The 15,465-nt window shown below is 39.8% G+C and overlaps 2 protein-coding genes across 2 annotated transcripts; one reads left to right on the top strand and one right to left on the bottom strand.

Moving 5' to 3' along the window:
- The first annotated feature begins 1,580 nt into the window (after window positions 1-1,580).
- LOC116300127 (uncharacterized) lies at window positions 1,581-14,664 on the top strand. Its single transcript, XM_089040644.1, has 9 exons — window positions 1,581-1,647; window positions 4,705-5,115; window positions 8,700-8,957; window positions 9,500-9,621; window positions 10,072-10,133; window positions 11,566-11,789; window positions 12,040-12,063; window positions 13,649-13,750; window positions 13,930-14,664. The coding sequence occupies exons 1-9, from the start codon at window positions 1,599-1,601 to the stop codon at window positions 14,268-14,270; spliced, it is 1,593 nt and encodes a 530-aa protein (XP_088896770.1). The 5' UTR covers window positions 1,581-1,598; the 3' UTR covers window positions 14,271-14,664.
- LOC148905543 (uncharacterized) lies at window positions 6,173-6,958 on the bottom strand. Its single transcript, XM_089039784.1, has 2 exons — window positions 6,593-6,958; window positions 6,173-6,393 (listed from the first exon to the last, which is right to left on the bottom strand). The coding sequence occupies exons 1-2, from the start codon at window positions 6,956-6,958 to the stop codon at window positions 6,214-6,216; spliced, it is 546 nt and encodes a 181-aa protein (XP_088895910.1). The 3' UTR covers window positions 6,173-6,213.
- Window positions 14,665-15,465: the final 801 nt, after the last annotated feature.

The following is a 15,465-nucleotide window of genomic DNA, read 5'->3' on the forward strand; positions in this document are numbered from 1 at the left end:
CGCAATTAGGATAGGATATTGCAAATTAAATGAGAAAGCCGGAACTTAGTTTTCCCAAACGCTATCACAATTCATAAAAAAATGCGACAACGCCGTCAAAGTATAATATAATAGCTTTGGATAAATGATCAAACATCTTGTGTAACTTAAACTTTTTATCAAGGAGGAAGATTAAAAATCAAAAACATGGTAATAATTAATAGTTCATTAGCTATGTGGTAAGAAAATGCTTTTATAATCTGCTAATTTATGGAAACTCTAATATGTAGATGCAGTGCAGAACTCATAACATGCAAATATAATATAATGCTCATGCATTACAATATTATAAGTGGAAGCTACGCATTTTACTTAGATACCTTTTAATAAATATTCCCATTCCTCGACGAAGAAAATCAATCCATTTTTACAACTTAAAAGTTACCAAATCGCTGATTCTTTACCAATAATGGATACGACGAGCGTACCCGATACTTTTATCCCAGAGTACCCCCTCTCTCTCCAAGGAAATACTCTTAAGAAAGTATGCATTATACGAAGACAAATAAAAAATAATGCAATGTTATCTTGACAAAATGAGGATTTACTTTTTCACTGTCTTTTTTACTATGCAAGCTCAATTAAAATGGCATTAATTACTTACAATTATTGTGTTGATTGAATGGTTCATCTTCTGGGTTTTTTTTTTGTTTTTTTTTTTTTTTTGCAATTGTTCAACGAACAACTTGTAATGACACTGGCTTTCAAAACGTCCCATAAAAAACGCCATGTCTAAATGTCTATTATCTCGAAAACAAGCTCGGGACACCCCATTTTTCTTTTCATATTTGGAATCAGCATTACAATTCACTTGTAGCTACTTTTTCCCAAAAGTAGGCAGTCACCTTAAAAGAGTTACATCAGCAAAGTCCGGAAAGTAAACTGTTATCATGATTCTTCATAACGAAAGAAAACAAAGAGCCGTTAGCCAAACGGACACTAGGGACCCCGGTAACTTTGAGTTTGTTTGCCAAAAAATAGACGCTCTGTACCCTACTAGAGTCTTAAAAAGCTAACCATCGTACAATTCGAACGTGGAGGTGTTTATGGCGGTGATCACACGGCGTTATTTTAAAGAGTCAAAAGTTGATTTATGATGGAAGAAATCGTCTCGTAGCACTCGAGTTTTATCAAGAATAATCAATTGAGCGTACTGGAGAGCAGCATTGGCATGAGTTCTTTGATTCTGCGGCAAAATTATGACCGTAGCTTTATTTTTCTTGAATTTATTGAGGTTCGATTAGAGGTTGGTGTTGCCGTGAGCGTGCAGCCTTCCCATTTTCTTTAGTAGGAGTACAAAAAAGCAGTAAAAACGCACCAAACTGGCTTCAAAATCAGCAAAACATCAAAAGATACCACACGATATCAAAGAAAGTCATTTTTATCCTTAAAAGCACTAATTTTACATGCTACGAAATATTACCGTTGACAGAACAGGAGATTGGGGTACCTGTGCCCTAGCGCGCCTGTACTGAGCCTGTGGTTCTGCAAACAAAGCACCCGACAGACTGTGAACTCATAAACATTCATAACATTCGAGTCTTCACTCTAAAACAGCAATGAAGTTTGGAAGCTTTTATATTCTTCTGTGCTTTGTTACACCAGCAGGTAAGCTATATAAAATCCATAACTGGTTTAAAGAATCCGCTAGATATCGATTGTAGTAGTTGCTGTGATTAGATCATATGCAGTCTAGGCAATTCACAATAAAAAGTATAACGACGAGCGACGTCATACTTCCTGATACATATTTGTTTGATGAAATCATTGGGAACTTATGCAAACTACTTGATATAACAATGTTAACTAGTGCTTTTCTTTCAACGCCGAATTTCCATTATTGAAGAACTCATATCAAGTCGAAAATGTCGGTCCATGTGTACACGAATATCCAAAGATGAATCGATGGAGGTTCATTTATATGTTGTTTACAGATCGTTTCGCTGTGAAAAATATTCTGTAAGGTCAAATTAAGTTGGCTCGATACAATAATTTTGAAGCACGACTCCTCTACTTGTATTGCAAACTGCGCGGCACCAGATATACCTTGGCCAAATATGAGTTTATATTAAGTGTAGGGATAGATGGAAGTTTTAAATCGCGTGTATTTCGTGACCATCGGACACGCCCTAAAGGCACAGTGACGTTATGTGATTATTTTGTAAATCTATTTCTTGGCGTAATCTGACCAGACCCGGAGAAACGGAGTTCACTATCTGAAACATACTATGGTAGTCTTCAAGATCAGAAAGTTTCAGAGATTTTCATTGTTCAGTTTTGAAATTATTCGAGTTTTAATATTTTTGGATCGTAACATATCTATGAAATATCAACGGAGTCCCGTGATATCCACAAAATGTATTAATTTCGGTCTCTGACAAACTATCTTTACGATATTTTCTTTTATCAATGTAGTAACCAGTGATGATGAGAAATCGAGATCAATCGGTTCAAGGGCACTAGGACACCGAATATGGTTGGATTTCTATATGTTTTTTCCCCTTTCGATTATTTGAATTAAATTAACGTTATATACTTGTTTACTTATCTTGTGTCCGTGTTCCTTCGTTGTCTTCGTTCGCTGTTGTAGTGCAGACGTTTTCATTCCAAAGGTCAAACGGTTTGAATAGCCTACGAGCGTTACTTCTTTAACGGCCGTTCCGTACTTGACTCTGTTTGTACTATACCAACAACAACTCGACCGCGCGATGCTCCTTACGTCAGTAATATTCAACCGTCAGTTAATATGGTTAATCAAATTCACCTTAAGTTCTATATAGAGTCCCGGGGTAGGCTACTAGCCTGCTTGCCATTGTTCTCTCGTCTGCTTGCTTAATCCAATTATTTTGAAAGGTGGGGTGGCAGTGTGTTTACACAGCGATGACAGATGCAGCACCAACGCTAGTGTACGAACCACTGCCGAGCCTAGACAGGGGTAACACGATTTCCCTCGGCCCTCACTCGGACCCGAACGCTAGTAATTCGAACCCTAAGACGTGACTAACAGATTACGGCCTCTATAACTTAACACACTACAGGATACTAGAGATTTAAGTACTATAGATCAACGACAGCACGCTATTACCACACACTTTTTACTCAAAGAAACTTCCCCCTTTTGTATCATCAACTACAATAAAGGAATTTCTTACGATATTTCGTAATAGCAATCTAATCTTTATTTGTTTACTTACTTGTACACGTCCAGTCAACGTGAGCGTGACCTAAAATGACCTACTGGTCGATATTAATATTTTTGAACTGTAACTGTCTGATCGTTGAGGTATAGAAAAGTTACATTTCATTTCGTAAACAGTACCCTGGGTTCAAGATATGCTTCCCTCTAATTGAAAAAAACGAAATCAACGGGGAATTTTTTCCTGCGCAACGTTATGATTAGTTTGGGCATTGTACTTATTGCTCCTGAAATTTCAAGCGAGTGGAATTTTTAGAAGCCCTTCAAATGCGAAAAATAACGTTGCACGCAATACATATCTGTATCGCCTTGAATAGAACCAGATTTTCGGGTATTCCTTTGTTTCTTTTGTTATGAAGCGATTTTGTTTTTAAAACTTTACATGCTGAACATTCCATTACACTTGTATATCATTAAACACATGAATTACCAAAAGACCGATATAGAAAGTTTCCTTTGATACACCGCCGTCCACGATCGTGGGCAAACGAAACCAGTTTTAGAACATGTAGTGCGCATAAGCAAATGTAACACACCGTGACGCCAAACGTTGTTTGACGAGAGCGGCTGTCAAAATCATGACAGCGTTTCTAAGTTACGCCACGCAGGCGCAACAAGTATAACGTCCAACATCGGTAGAGTCTATTTTCCTCACTCCACCAAAACAAAAGGAAAATAGGCTCTGCCAGCAGGAAAACAAACGGTTAGAACACCGCTCGTAACACTGCCCGAAAATGACGTGACGCACACGTTGAAACATGTTTGTGAAACGAACTTTAATTAAAGTATCGCAATCATCCTAGGCATATCTAAGAACAGCGATTCGCCTTCTTTGTAGTTTAGTTCCGCACTAATACTTCAATTCAGTTCAACTATAGGAATTTGAAGACTTGGTTGGAGCTCGATAAATTGCATAAAGAACAGCAACAAGATATACTACCGAGAGTATTGCTCTCTCTTTTTTATGTAATTTAACAATATTAGCCTGGTTAATCCGTTGCTTTAAGCTTCGTGTAGATGAACTAGCTGGAAATTAGAAATTATAGAAAATAACCAAAAGTATCAGATTTACTAACAACAGGTTCAAATTTATGATGGTAATTGGTAATCGGGTGGAGTGCAAATTTGGTCTGAAATCAAAAACGCGCGATTCAACAAAATTTTCTTGTAATAAATATAATAATAAAGCAGTTATAAAAAGAAACTGAATTAGAGCTTAGTAAATACGAAACGAGCCAGTAGCACTTGAAAATATATAGTGATGGATAGAATAGCAAGGCAACTTTTAATTCTAAATGAGCATTACTCTAAAAATGCGTGCAAGAAAATAATCTCTTGCAGGCATTTTATTGGTTTATGCGAGAAAAAGATGCTTTGGGTGAATAATAGTGCTTTATCTGAAGTACGGTAATTGTTTAAATATACTGATAATAAATTTCGTCTAATTGATGTTTGTTGTTCTATCTCAGCTTCTTTTGAATTCACAAAATATCCCGATAAACCACTGGTTGTGTATTATAGAAACAGGACGAATGTTGAACTAAGATGGGAGTGGAAACTGGCATCAGGAGAAGTAATAGCTCCTATCAAAATCAGGAGATATCGCAAGGGCAACCCTGCGAATACAGATATGCTAATTGTTGCGTACTATTCAGATGCGAATAACAATGTAGATCAGGGCAAATACAGCATGACCGTTGTAAACTCGATAGATGGATATGCAAGTTTTGTTATCAAGGACATTACGAATCAAGGCCTAAATAGAGACGGTTCTACCGTAGATGTTATGAACGAGAATGCAGTCTATGTTTATAAGATCTTGGTGGATGAACAAACACTACCCAAAGAGTATTCAGACGAAGTCGAGCTAAACGTGTTCAGTAAGTATTAAACACCATCTACTTGTAGGTAACTTTTATAATGAAGGGAACCTTTTCCAAAATCAAATACGCCTTTACGTATTTTTCATACAGAGTGAATTCTACTATTTCTCATTCAAGAAACTTTTACAATTTTTTTTTCGCGCGAGAAACAAGCCATAACCAACAAAATTCTTATATTAAGCCATGCTGACAGTGACTAAACGAAAAAGTAAATTAATTAAAAGACCAAAATACTTTACTTGTATTACTATTTTTGTTTAGATTTTTTCCCCCGATTTTTATGTTACTGTAATCGGTAGGTTTTCTTTGATTTCATTGTCGATAAGGTATAATTATATTTTATATTGCTTCTACTTTTCTAACTTATTCGTTTCTTCTTTGTTTTGTTCTGTTCTATTCAGTTGCGCTTCATAGTCAGGTCTCTTATGGCAAAATATAGGTCCCATCGTGACAGAAGTGACAAAAGCGCCAAATTTGGCAGAGATGTTCCTTAGGATCCACTAAATAATGTTAGAGGGGGAGCCCAACGCAATTCTCACAATTAAGGGGGATTAAGGGGTTTTTTAAATTGATCTTAATTACGAATTGGGCTACCTGTGGTGGTTTGCAGTTTTCAAGTAAAACAGCTCACAAGAAATGCAGTAGTGACATTAATTGACTGAAACTATTATGCTTACTCATTTCTTCGCATATACATTACATAAGGCTTTTGGATATTTCTTCGCATATACATTACATAAGGCTTTTGAATATATACTAGTTCCCAGTCCCTTCTCGCCAAAGCTTATTGCAATTCACGTTCCCTTTCTCAAATTCGCATTTTGAACCTAAATTACTGCTGTTAGATCGATATATGTTCGCGAAACAAATGTACTTTTAAATAGCGCTAATAGAAACGCCAAGAGATAACTATATTATTTGAATTAAGTTAGGGCTACATAACGGAAACAATGTTCGATCGCTGAAACTCTTCAGATTGTCCCTTAAGCTTGATGCAATTACTTTGTTAGCATTGGCATCTACAAAGGGGGGTACATCCCAAGGAAGTCTTGGCACACTTGCATCTTGTACAGGCACGTTTGCAAGAGCACTTAATCAGTTCACTGCAAGCCTTGGATACTTCGGGAATAGTGATCCATTTCGGAACCCATTTGCAATCAACTTCAAACCACGAGAACTGCCCTGGTGATGGCACAGGTGGCTGTGGCTGATTGCTAACTGTCCAGATACCGGCCTGGTAAACGGTGCGCCGGACATGCTGCAAAAGGACATGGCCTGCAAATAACAACAGTGTCGATGTTATTAAGGATTATTTAAAAAAGGGATTGATCCTAGTTTCATGGAAAGAGGGTGCAGCGGGTTAGTTCAAACTTGTCATTGTGAGTATGTGTCCTGTTAGCGTCCTGGCCCCCTGACTCTTCCTCTCATAAGTGAATTGGAGACAAATTGTGATAAAGAAAAAAGTAATATTTACCTGTGTAGGCGGGAGCTTGTCCATTGCTCTGCTGTTCTTGCAGAATAGCTCCATCCGGGTTAGGTTGATGTCGGATAAGGAACTGAGCTTATCGTACAGGATTACCGTGTATCTCTCGATCTGTTTGAAGAGGGGCGAGTCTGTCGTAAGCTGCATAAATGGCGTTTTGGCAAGCATTTCGAATGTGGGCGTGACTTCTGGAAATATCTCCCATGCCTGCCAGGCTGACTTCTTCCCTTTCCCAAAGAAGCAGGAGGTGGTATCGCATCCAGTTAATGCGTGGAATACAGGCAGGGAAGTAGATCGTGGTTTACCAAGTACAGCACAAATAGAGTTGACGCTGACGAAGCGAAAGTTTCGACCCATACCAAGGCAAGCCACAGATCAAGTTCCGGCTGGATTTCTCTCAGGTCATGAAATTTTCCCACCAAGATGAGTAGGACATCGGTATCCACGGTTCGGACGAGGACAGTTTTCACCTCTTCAACTTGGATGGCGTGAAGGATATGGACCACAACCCTCGTATCTGCCTCCTCGTGAGTACAATCTGTCATAGCGGTTACAGAGCCAATGGAAATCACAGAAGTACCTGGAGAAAAATCATTTCGGTAGTTAACATTTTTTGTGTGATTCCAACATACGTTATACACATTAGCATGATTGTTACCACTTTTCAATATGTCTTAGTAAGAAAACTGAGGGGGGTCGCTTAGCCGAAAGATTTGTTAGTTAATTTCCTTTGTTGTATTACACATACAGCATATTTTGTTTGAGTATCATAGCTGACATATGTGTTGCATGTTACCTGATGTAACGTGGATTGTCTTCGTTTCTGGCCAGTTATGTCCAGCAACCTTCAACGATAGGAACTGAAACAACTCTTGTTTGTTTAACGGGTCACGCAGGAATGACAACCAGTTGGATGGTAGTTCAGTACCAAACCACTCAGGATCATAGAAATGAGTGACTTTAGACTTACTGGGGTGGACATTTCTTGACAATCTGTAGTAAAACTTCCAGAAAAGTTGAATCCTTTATGCTCAAGTATGTCTCTTCTTACAATTGCGGAAGCCTTGGCCAGTATTGTGGCGTCCTCGGAGAAGTCCCTTTTAATCTTGATTGCATCTTTAACCATGCCCTTTAATGCTTTCGTGAAAACTATGAAAACATTTTTTCCATCATTTTGCTCTTGTGCATCATGAAACTGATCTAACAATGAATTCTTCAGTCGAGTCTTATTTACAGTCTTATAAACGCCCAAAGCTTCAAGACGACTTATATAAAGTGCATGCAATTCAGATAGCATAAAAAGAAGCTTGTTTTCCTTAATATAAATCTCAATATACTCAACCAACACAATGGATGCTTTCTGAAGAAAACATTCTGAAGAAAAGAGGCATAGACTGATGCAGGTTCATAACAGGAAACAGATGCTCTAAGAGGACATCTTAAATCTTCTGTTGTAGTTGTTTGGCATATGATGCATCGATTCCAAGATATTTCCATTTCCGATTCTGAAATAATTATATTTTCGATTAATTTTAGCTAATTAATTCGAAAAACAACTTAAACTTCAAAGCCTGTTAAACCAAACTTTTATATATATTGCAATATAAAAATAGCAAGATTACGGCCTTTTAAGAGCAAAATTACTTACAGGTTTTGTAGGTAAGTCTGGGGGCCGCCATCTTGGATTTAGCCAACGGCCGAGTGGGACTGGCCACTAGTGTTTGAAAGAGATGCCGAAAAGTAGCTTTTTTGTTAAGATTTGGGGTTGTAATCGATAGCCATGACAGATAATGCATTCCAATGGGTAAATAGCATGTAAAATTTATTCAAAACGATTTTACATATTTAATGAATATATTTAAAAAAAGAAGCACAGGGAGGCCAATTCGTGAAATTTGAAAAAGTAAATCCTCCGTAATTTCCCTTAAAGGACAATTTACGTTGGGCTCCCCCTCTAACATTGATAGTACTACCATAAGCTACAACTATGCCAAGTTTGGTGCTTTTGTAAGCTCTGTAACGATCAAGACCATAAGAGACCTGACTATCATTGCTTTGCTTTGCTTTGTTTGTAATTTCTTTACTATCTAAATTACAGAGACCCCAGTCATTACAACATACCCCAGGAACCAAACAGTATCAGGAGGAACCGTCACATTTGAATGTGCTGCTGATGGTAAACCAAAACCAATAATAACATGGGAAAAGATTGGAAGCTCCCAAGTTTTCTCTCAAGGAAGCCCACTAACAATAACAAACTTTGACACCTCTAAAGTCGGGGTCTACAGATGCACAGCCAAAAGTACTGGAATAGCTGAGAATGCTAGTGCAACTGCATTTGTACAGTTTTCAACATGTAAGTAGGTATTTCTATTAGCAGTTGTATTTAACTTCAGGCAGGCCCGAGGTCTTGAATTTTAATGCAAACCTGAGTACGGTTTTGGTTTAAAAACCAATCACGCCCAATTTCTATTGTTTGATGTAGGGTTTGAATTTCAATGGAAAACATGTACGTCCCGGGTTTTGAATTCAGCCCCGCTTTCCCCTGGTTATATCAATACTGCCCCAAACTTTAAATCAAGGTTAAATCTAGGTTTTCTATCGAAATTCAATCCTACATCAAACAATAGAAATATGGCGTGGGTGGGTTTTAAATATAATCACAAAAACACTGGGCCATTGAAACATAGCTGTTTCTTTACAAATAACGGCATTTCAACAATACCAGAAATAAATATATATGATATATGATCATTGCAATTTTAAAAGTAAAGTATCATGTTTTTTCCTTTGCTGTTTTGGCTGATTATTAGTTAATTACAAGAGCTGTATGTTTGCTACCAAATGTACTATTTCATAAGCTTTGTATTAGTGCCTAATTGTTCTCTACTATATTAGGTGGATCTGGATGTGATAAGGAGGAGCTGGCCATTGAGTTCACTGACTTGACATACAATTATGAATATGAAAACCCCAGCTATAACAAGTACAAGGAATTAAAAAACAAGATTGAAACTGAGGTAACTACGTTGTACATGACTAATTCATCGTACTGAGATTCTATATATTCACTAATTGAACTGTATTTCCAGAGTGACCACGGTAAATCCGTGAAACACTAATTACTAAATAATACAAAATAGTTCTAGTTAAACAATAGAAAACAATGGAATTTGCATGAAATAGTGCTATTTAGTATAACGACAGTTTCACGGATTTACTGTGGTCACTCTATTTCTTGCTTTGCTTAAATTAATATTACAATGGTCTTGGTTTGAAATGACGCCTAAATAAGACGCCTAGATCTGTGTTGATAGCGTAATTATGTAATATAAATTGCCAATAAAATAAGACAAAGAAAAAATGATACAAAGTCAAGGAAGTAAACAGTTTTCATTTGCTTTTCCCGATTCTGTTAAAGCTTAATGCTAAAGAATAATATGCTTAAAAATTCATTGTTTACATTTTAGTGCCTTATTGCTTATGCCCTGAAAGGCAAAACCATTCACAAGTGTGAAGTAATAAGATACAGGTAAGCCAGTATACCTGTAATAATGCCTTACTGCACATGCCTTGAAAGGCAAAACCATTCACAAGTGTGAAGTAGTAAGATACAGGTAAGCCAGTATACATGTAATAGTGCCTTACTGTACATGCCTTGAAAGGCAAAACCGTTCACAAGTGTGAAGTAGTAAGATACAGGTAACCCAGTATACATGTAATAGTGCCTTACTGTACATGCCTTGAAAGGCAAAACCATTCACAAGTGTGAAGTAATAAGATACAGGTAAGCCAGTAAATATGTAATAGTGCCTTACTGCATATGCCTTGAAAGGCAAAACCATTCACAAGTGTGAAGTAGTAAGATTAAGGTAACCCAGTATACATGTAATAATGCCTTACTGCATATGCCTTGAAAGGCAAAACCATACACAAGTGTGAAGTAATAAGATACAGGTAAGCCAGTAAATATGTAATAGTGCCTTATTGCATGTGCCTTGAAAAGAAAAACCGTTCACAAGTGTGAAGTAGTAAGATACAGGTAAGCCAGTATACATGTAATAGGGCCTTACTGCACATGCCTTGAAAGGCAAAACCATTCACAAGTGTGAAGTAGTAGGATACAGGTAAGCCAGTATATATGTAATAGTGCCTTACTGCACATGCCTTGAAAGGCAAAACCATTCACAAGTGTGAAGTAATAAGACACAGGTAACCCAGTATACATGTAATAGTGCCTTACTGCATATGCCTTGAAAGGCAAAACCATTCACAAGTGTGAAGTAATAAGATACAGGTAAGGCAGTAAATATGTAATAGTGCCTTACTGCATATGCCTTGAAAGGCAAAACCATTCACAAGTGTGAAGTAGTAAGATTAAGGTAACCCAGTATACATGTAATAATGCCTTACTGCATATGCCTTGAAAGGCAAAACCATTCACAAGTGTGAAGTAATACGATACAGGTAAGCCAGTATACCTCAATAATGCGTGAGGTCGACAACAAAATCTAGTTATTATTACAATAATACTGTTGCTTTTAAGGCTGTGATTAAATATTATATTTGCTATTTATTATATAGTTAGAATAGTATGTGTGCGCGCTGATTGGTCGAAAACTGAGGTTTATTAGTGAACAAAGCACAGTGCTGAGGCCAACCGCGCGCGTAAAGTGCTGCTAGATCCTGTGACCATTATTCTGTTTTCGTAAAAAAAAAAAAAAGAAGAAGAAAAATAGCATACCTAAATAAATTAGTAACTATATCAATAAAACTAACGAATAAAACAGCTTTTACCTTACTCCGTTAGTAATGAGGCAATTACGAAGCGCCGTAAGCACCCAAGAAGTGTGAGAAGCGCTCGACTACGGCTCGTGCTTTCTGCGTGTTTTATTACTGAACACAGCACGAAAGAAAACAAAAAACGTTTTATTCGTTAAACAATACTTTTCTCTACTTCATAGAAGAGGGAGTGTCGTAGCTGTGGTAGAGTTAGGATATCCAGAAAATACCTTGGATCCCAAGCAGCCTCTTCTGCAAGCAATAAATGATGGCAACTTTGCAGGGTACAGAGTGAAAACAGACTTTGTCAGTCCAACATCGATTACAGACCTCCCTTCAACACATTCCTCAACACACCCTCCATTAAAACCTTTAACACACTCACCAACACCCAGTCATCCAAGTGGTAAGGAATAAGTTTATGTGCTTGACCCTCTCTCTCTCTCTCTCTCTCTCTTTCCATCCCTTTCTAATCTTGGTTTTCCTCCTTCTCATTTATTTCATTCCTAATTATTAAAACAGGAACTTATACAAAGAGTAAGTTAGTAACTGTTTGAATTGTTTGTTAAGAAAAAAACGCATATCAAATGCGTTAAGAAAAACGCATATTAAATTTTAAATGTCCCGTAGTAATAAATGTGAACTTTCCGTTTCAGGCTCTCCAGAAAGCACTGCAACTTGTGAGTTTTATTCTTAAACTTTTCATCGATTCAACATATACATGATTGTGCTGATTGTTGCACCCCGAATTACCAATAGTAGTGGTAGTGGTAGTGGTAGTGGTAGTGGTAGTGGTAGTGGTAGTGGTAGTGGTAGTGGTAGTGGTAGTGGTATGGTCGTGTAGTGGTAGTGGTAGTGGTAAGTGGTAGTGGTAGTGGTAGTGGTCGTGGTCGTGGTAGTGGTAGTGGTCGTGGTCCTGGTCTGGTCTGGTCGTGGTCTTGGTCTGGTTCGTGTTCGGTCGGGTAGTGTTTTGGTCGTTTTAGGTCGTGGTCTGGTTGTGGTCGTGGTATCGTGGTCGTGGTCGTGGTCGTGTCGTGGTTAGTGGTCGATCGTGGATCGTCGGTCGTGGTCTTGGTCGTGGTCGTGGTCGTGGTCGTGGTGGTCGGGTACGTGGGTCTGTGGTGTGGTCGTGGTCGTGGTCGTGGGAGGGCGTTCGTGGTCGTTGTTCGTGGTCGTCGGTCGTGGGTCTGGGCTTCGTGGAGTGGTCGTGGTCTGGTGTAGTGGTCGTGGGTCGTGGTCTGGTCGTGGGTCGGGGGTCGGGCGTGGTCGGGTCTGTCGTGGTCGTTTGGTCGTGGTCGTGGCGTGTAGTGTCGTGGCGTCTTGGTCGTGGTCGTTGGTCGTGGTCGTGGTCAGTGGTCGTTGGTCGTTGTCGTGGTGGTCGTGGGTGGGCTTGGCGTGGTAGTGGGCGTGGGGTGGTCGTGGTGGTAGTGGGCGTGGTCTTTGAGTCGTGGGCGTGGTCAGTGGTCGTGGTCGTGGCGTGGTCGTGGGCGTCGTGGGAGTGGGGTGGGAGTGGGCGTGGTCGTGGGCGTGGTCGTGGGTCGTGGTCGTGGGCGTGGTGTTGGTCTTGTGGTAGTTGGGTCGTGGTCGTGGTCGTGGTCGTGGTCGTGGTGTGGTCGGGTCGTGGGCCGTGGGGGCGTGGGGGTCTTGTGGTCGTGGTCGTGGTCGTGGTCGTGGTCGTGGGTCGTGGGTGGTCGTGGGCGTGGCTGGTCGTGGTCGTGGTGGGTCGTGGTCGTGGTCGTGGTCGTGGTCGTGGCGTCTTGGGCGTGGTCGTGGGCGTGGTCGTGGGGTCGTGGTCGTGGTCGTTGCGTGGTCGTGGTCGTGGTCGTGGTCGTGGTCGTGTCGTGGTCGTGGTCGTGGTCGTGGTCGTGGTCGTCGTGGGCGTGGGCCGTGGTCGTGTCCGTGGTCGGGTTGGTCGTCGTGGTCGTGGTCGTGGGCGTGGGCGCGTGGTCGTGGTCGTGGTCGTGGTCGTGTCGTGGGGCTGGTCGTGGTCGTGGTCTTGGGTCTGGTTCGTGGGCGTGGCGTGGACCTGGGGCGTTGTCGTGGGCGTTGGTCGTGGCGTGGTCGTGGATCGTGGTCTTGGTTCTGGTCGTGGTCGTGGTGTGGTCGTGGGGTCGTGGTCGTGGTCAGTGGGTCGTGGTCGTGGTCGTGTTCGTGGTCGTGTAGTGGTAGTGGTAGTGGTAGTGGTAGTGGTAGTGGTAGTGGTAGTGGTAGTGGTTCCACTTTTCCATCTTAGTGCTTTTCATATTTTATTTATTGTTTGCCCAGGTTCAGTAGCCATATCCTTTTTTGTGACTATCATTGTATTACTTGTCTTCTCTAATGCTGTATTGGGTTTCCTACTGTGGAAGAAGAGTTCGATTCTAAAAGGTAAATGTATATTATATGCATATTAAAGTCAAGAAAACTTTAAAAAATAAATTGGAAATATCAAGCGTTCTGTACTATTTTAATTAACTAACTAAAACATTTTTCTTATTTCTACACTTGCATGCAATTGATCCTAGAAAAGCTTCCTAATTCTGTTTTCTAATTAAAATTTGTTAAAGAGGTTACTAAGAACAGGGGTCGGTTGGCACCTAATGAACATCGACCCAATACTAGTACAATCAATGACAAAATCCTATCTTTAATGGTAACAAGACAACCAGAAGTACCCTCGGCGCCCCTTTACAACGACATTTCCAATATTGGCGGCAACCGTGCTTCAGAACGTCAAGGTCAACTGTATCAAACATTGGACGTCAATTGCCAACAACCATACCAGACATATCAAACCTTGGATGCCGCTTGTAAAAATGTTAACTCTCCCGTGGAGACCTCCGTATCAGATAATTACCAAGCACTACCAGATGCCATGCCGCCAGTTATCTATGGCCAACTAAATTAGGTGGCGTACTGCAATGTATATAACACTCAAGAAGACTTGGCAGTATAGCTAGTAAATGAGTGTAGATGTAAGAAGACTGGGAAAGGAGCAAGTGACTCAAATCACTCATTATCTGGAAAGAACTAAAAAAGAAGAAGCAAGGATGGTTAAGAAGCTAGTGTAAAAAATATTCGAGCTTAGGTTAAGTTGGCCATGTCCAATATGATAAAATTGTGGCAATCGTGAAGAGAGCTTTATAAATGCTGATGCACATAAAGGATTGTGCGTAAAACAATCATTATTTTACATGTAACTATCAACCCGGTTCGGAAGAACTAACAAACACAACAATCCTGCGCCATGCACCTCGTACCATGTTTAGCAAATGTTTTAATAAAAATTATTATTATTGGTCTTTTCTTCGTGATGGTAGTGGGGGAAAGGGGGGGGGGGGTGTTGTTATATAGCGCATTTCATATTGTCTTTCACTTTACATTTACGATCAGTGGAAGACTTTTGGGGCTACATAATTAGGCGCTAAAAATTTGAAAAAACCTTAAATCTAAGCCCTCTTTTCTATTAAGGACCTGGAGAAGGTCTTCGGACCTTTTCTAGACGTCTAGCTCATTATACGTCTAGCTCATTTGTGCCGAGATGGCCTGTATGCGTAATCTCGAAATTTCTTCCAGTACATGATGTATACTTTATCTATATTTCCCGTTTGAAAATATTACATCTGCGTAAGTCAATTTGTCGCTCGGTACTATAACGTTAACCTGTGCTAAATAGTGTTTTGTCTGTAATTTCTTTTTCTTGGGTGCTTATATATCATTCAAACCAATGCATATACGTTGAACATTTCCTTTGCAAATAGCTATAAAAGATCGAGCGCGATGGCACTGGATTCTCAAACTTCCCTTAAAAAACAACACTGAATTTAATTAGGCAAATAAATTGACGCATTGTATTGTTTCGGCTAGTGCATTGACAAGGATTTTTTAAACGAAAGCGAATATTGGATCAGCTAGAGTCCGAGTTAGGCATCCCAATGAAATAAATACTTAGCAAGGACCGATATATTGTGTCGTAGTCTTATCGGGTAATTTGGAAACAGACAGGCAATATTTTACTCAGCTGGCGCTAATGTCCCATCTTGCTTACTGCATTGTGCCGGTCATGGACATGCTTAATTTATCTATTCCCATCAAATGCGTTC

Source organism: Actinia tenebrosa, unplaced genomic scaffold (genome assembly GCF_029948245.1).
Source record: "Actinia tenebrosa isolate PJP-AT-01 unplaced genomic scaffold, QUT_ActTen_1.0 PGA_scaffold7__59_contigs__length_16204524, whole genome shotgun sequence".
Taxonomy (NCBI): domain Eukaryota; kingdom Metazoa; phylum Cnidaria; class Anthozoa; order Actiniaria; family Actiniidae; genus Actinia; species Actinia tenebrosa.

Bases quoted from the DNA above. Each gene is read 5' to 3' on its own strand.
- LOC116300127 (XM_089040644.1), top strand. From the start codon at position 1,599: ATGAAGTTTGGAAGCTTTTATATTCTTCTGTGCTTTGTTACACCAGCA. The intron at 1,648-4,704 runs GTAAGCTATATA...GTTCTATCTCAG, and splicing joins GTGCTTTGTTACACCAGCAG to CTTCTTTTGAATTCACAAAA. The intron at 8,958-9,499 runs GTAAGTAGGTAT...CTACTATATTAG, and splicing joins ATTTGTACAGTTTTCAACAT to GTGGATCTGGATGTGATAAG.
- LOC148905543 (XM_089039784.1), bottom strand. From the start codon at position 6,958: ATGGGTCGAAACTTTCGCTTCGTCAGCGTCAACTCTATTTGTGCTGTA. The intron at 6,394-6,592 runs GTAAATATTACT...TGTTATTTGCAG, and splicing joins ACAAGCTCCCGCCTACACAG to GCCATGTCCTTTTGCAGCAT.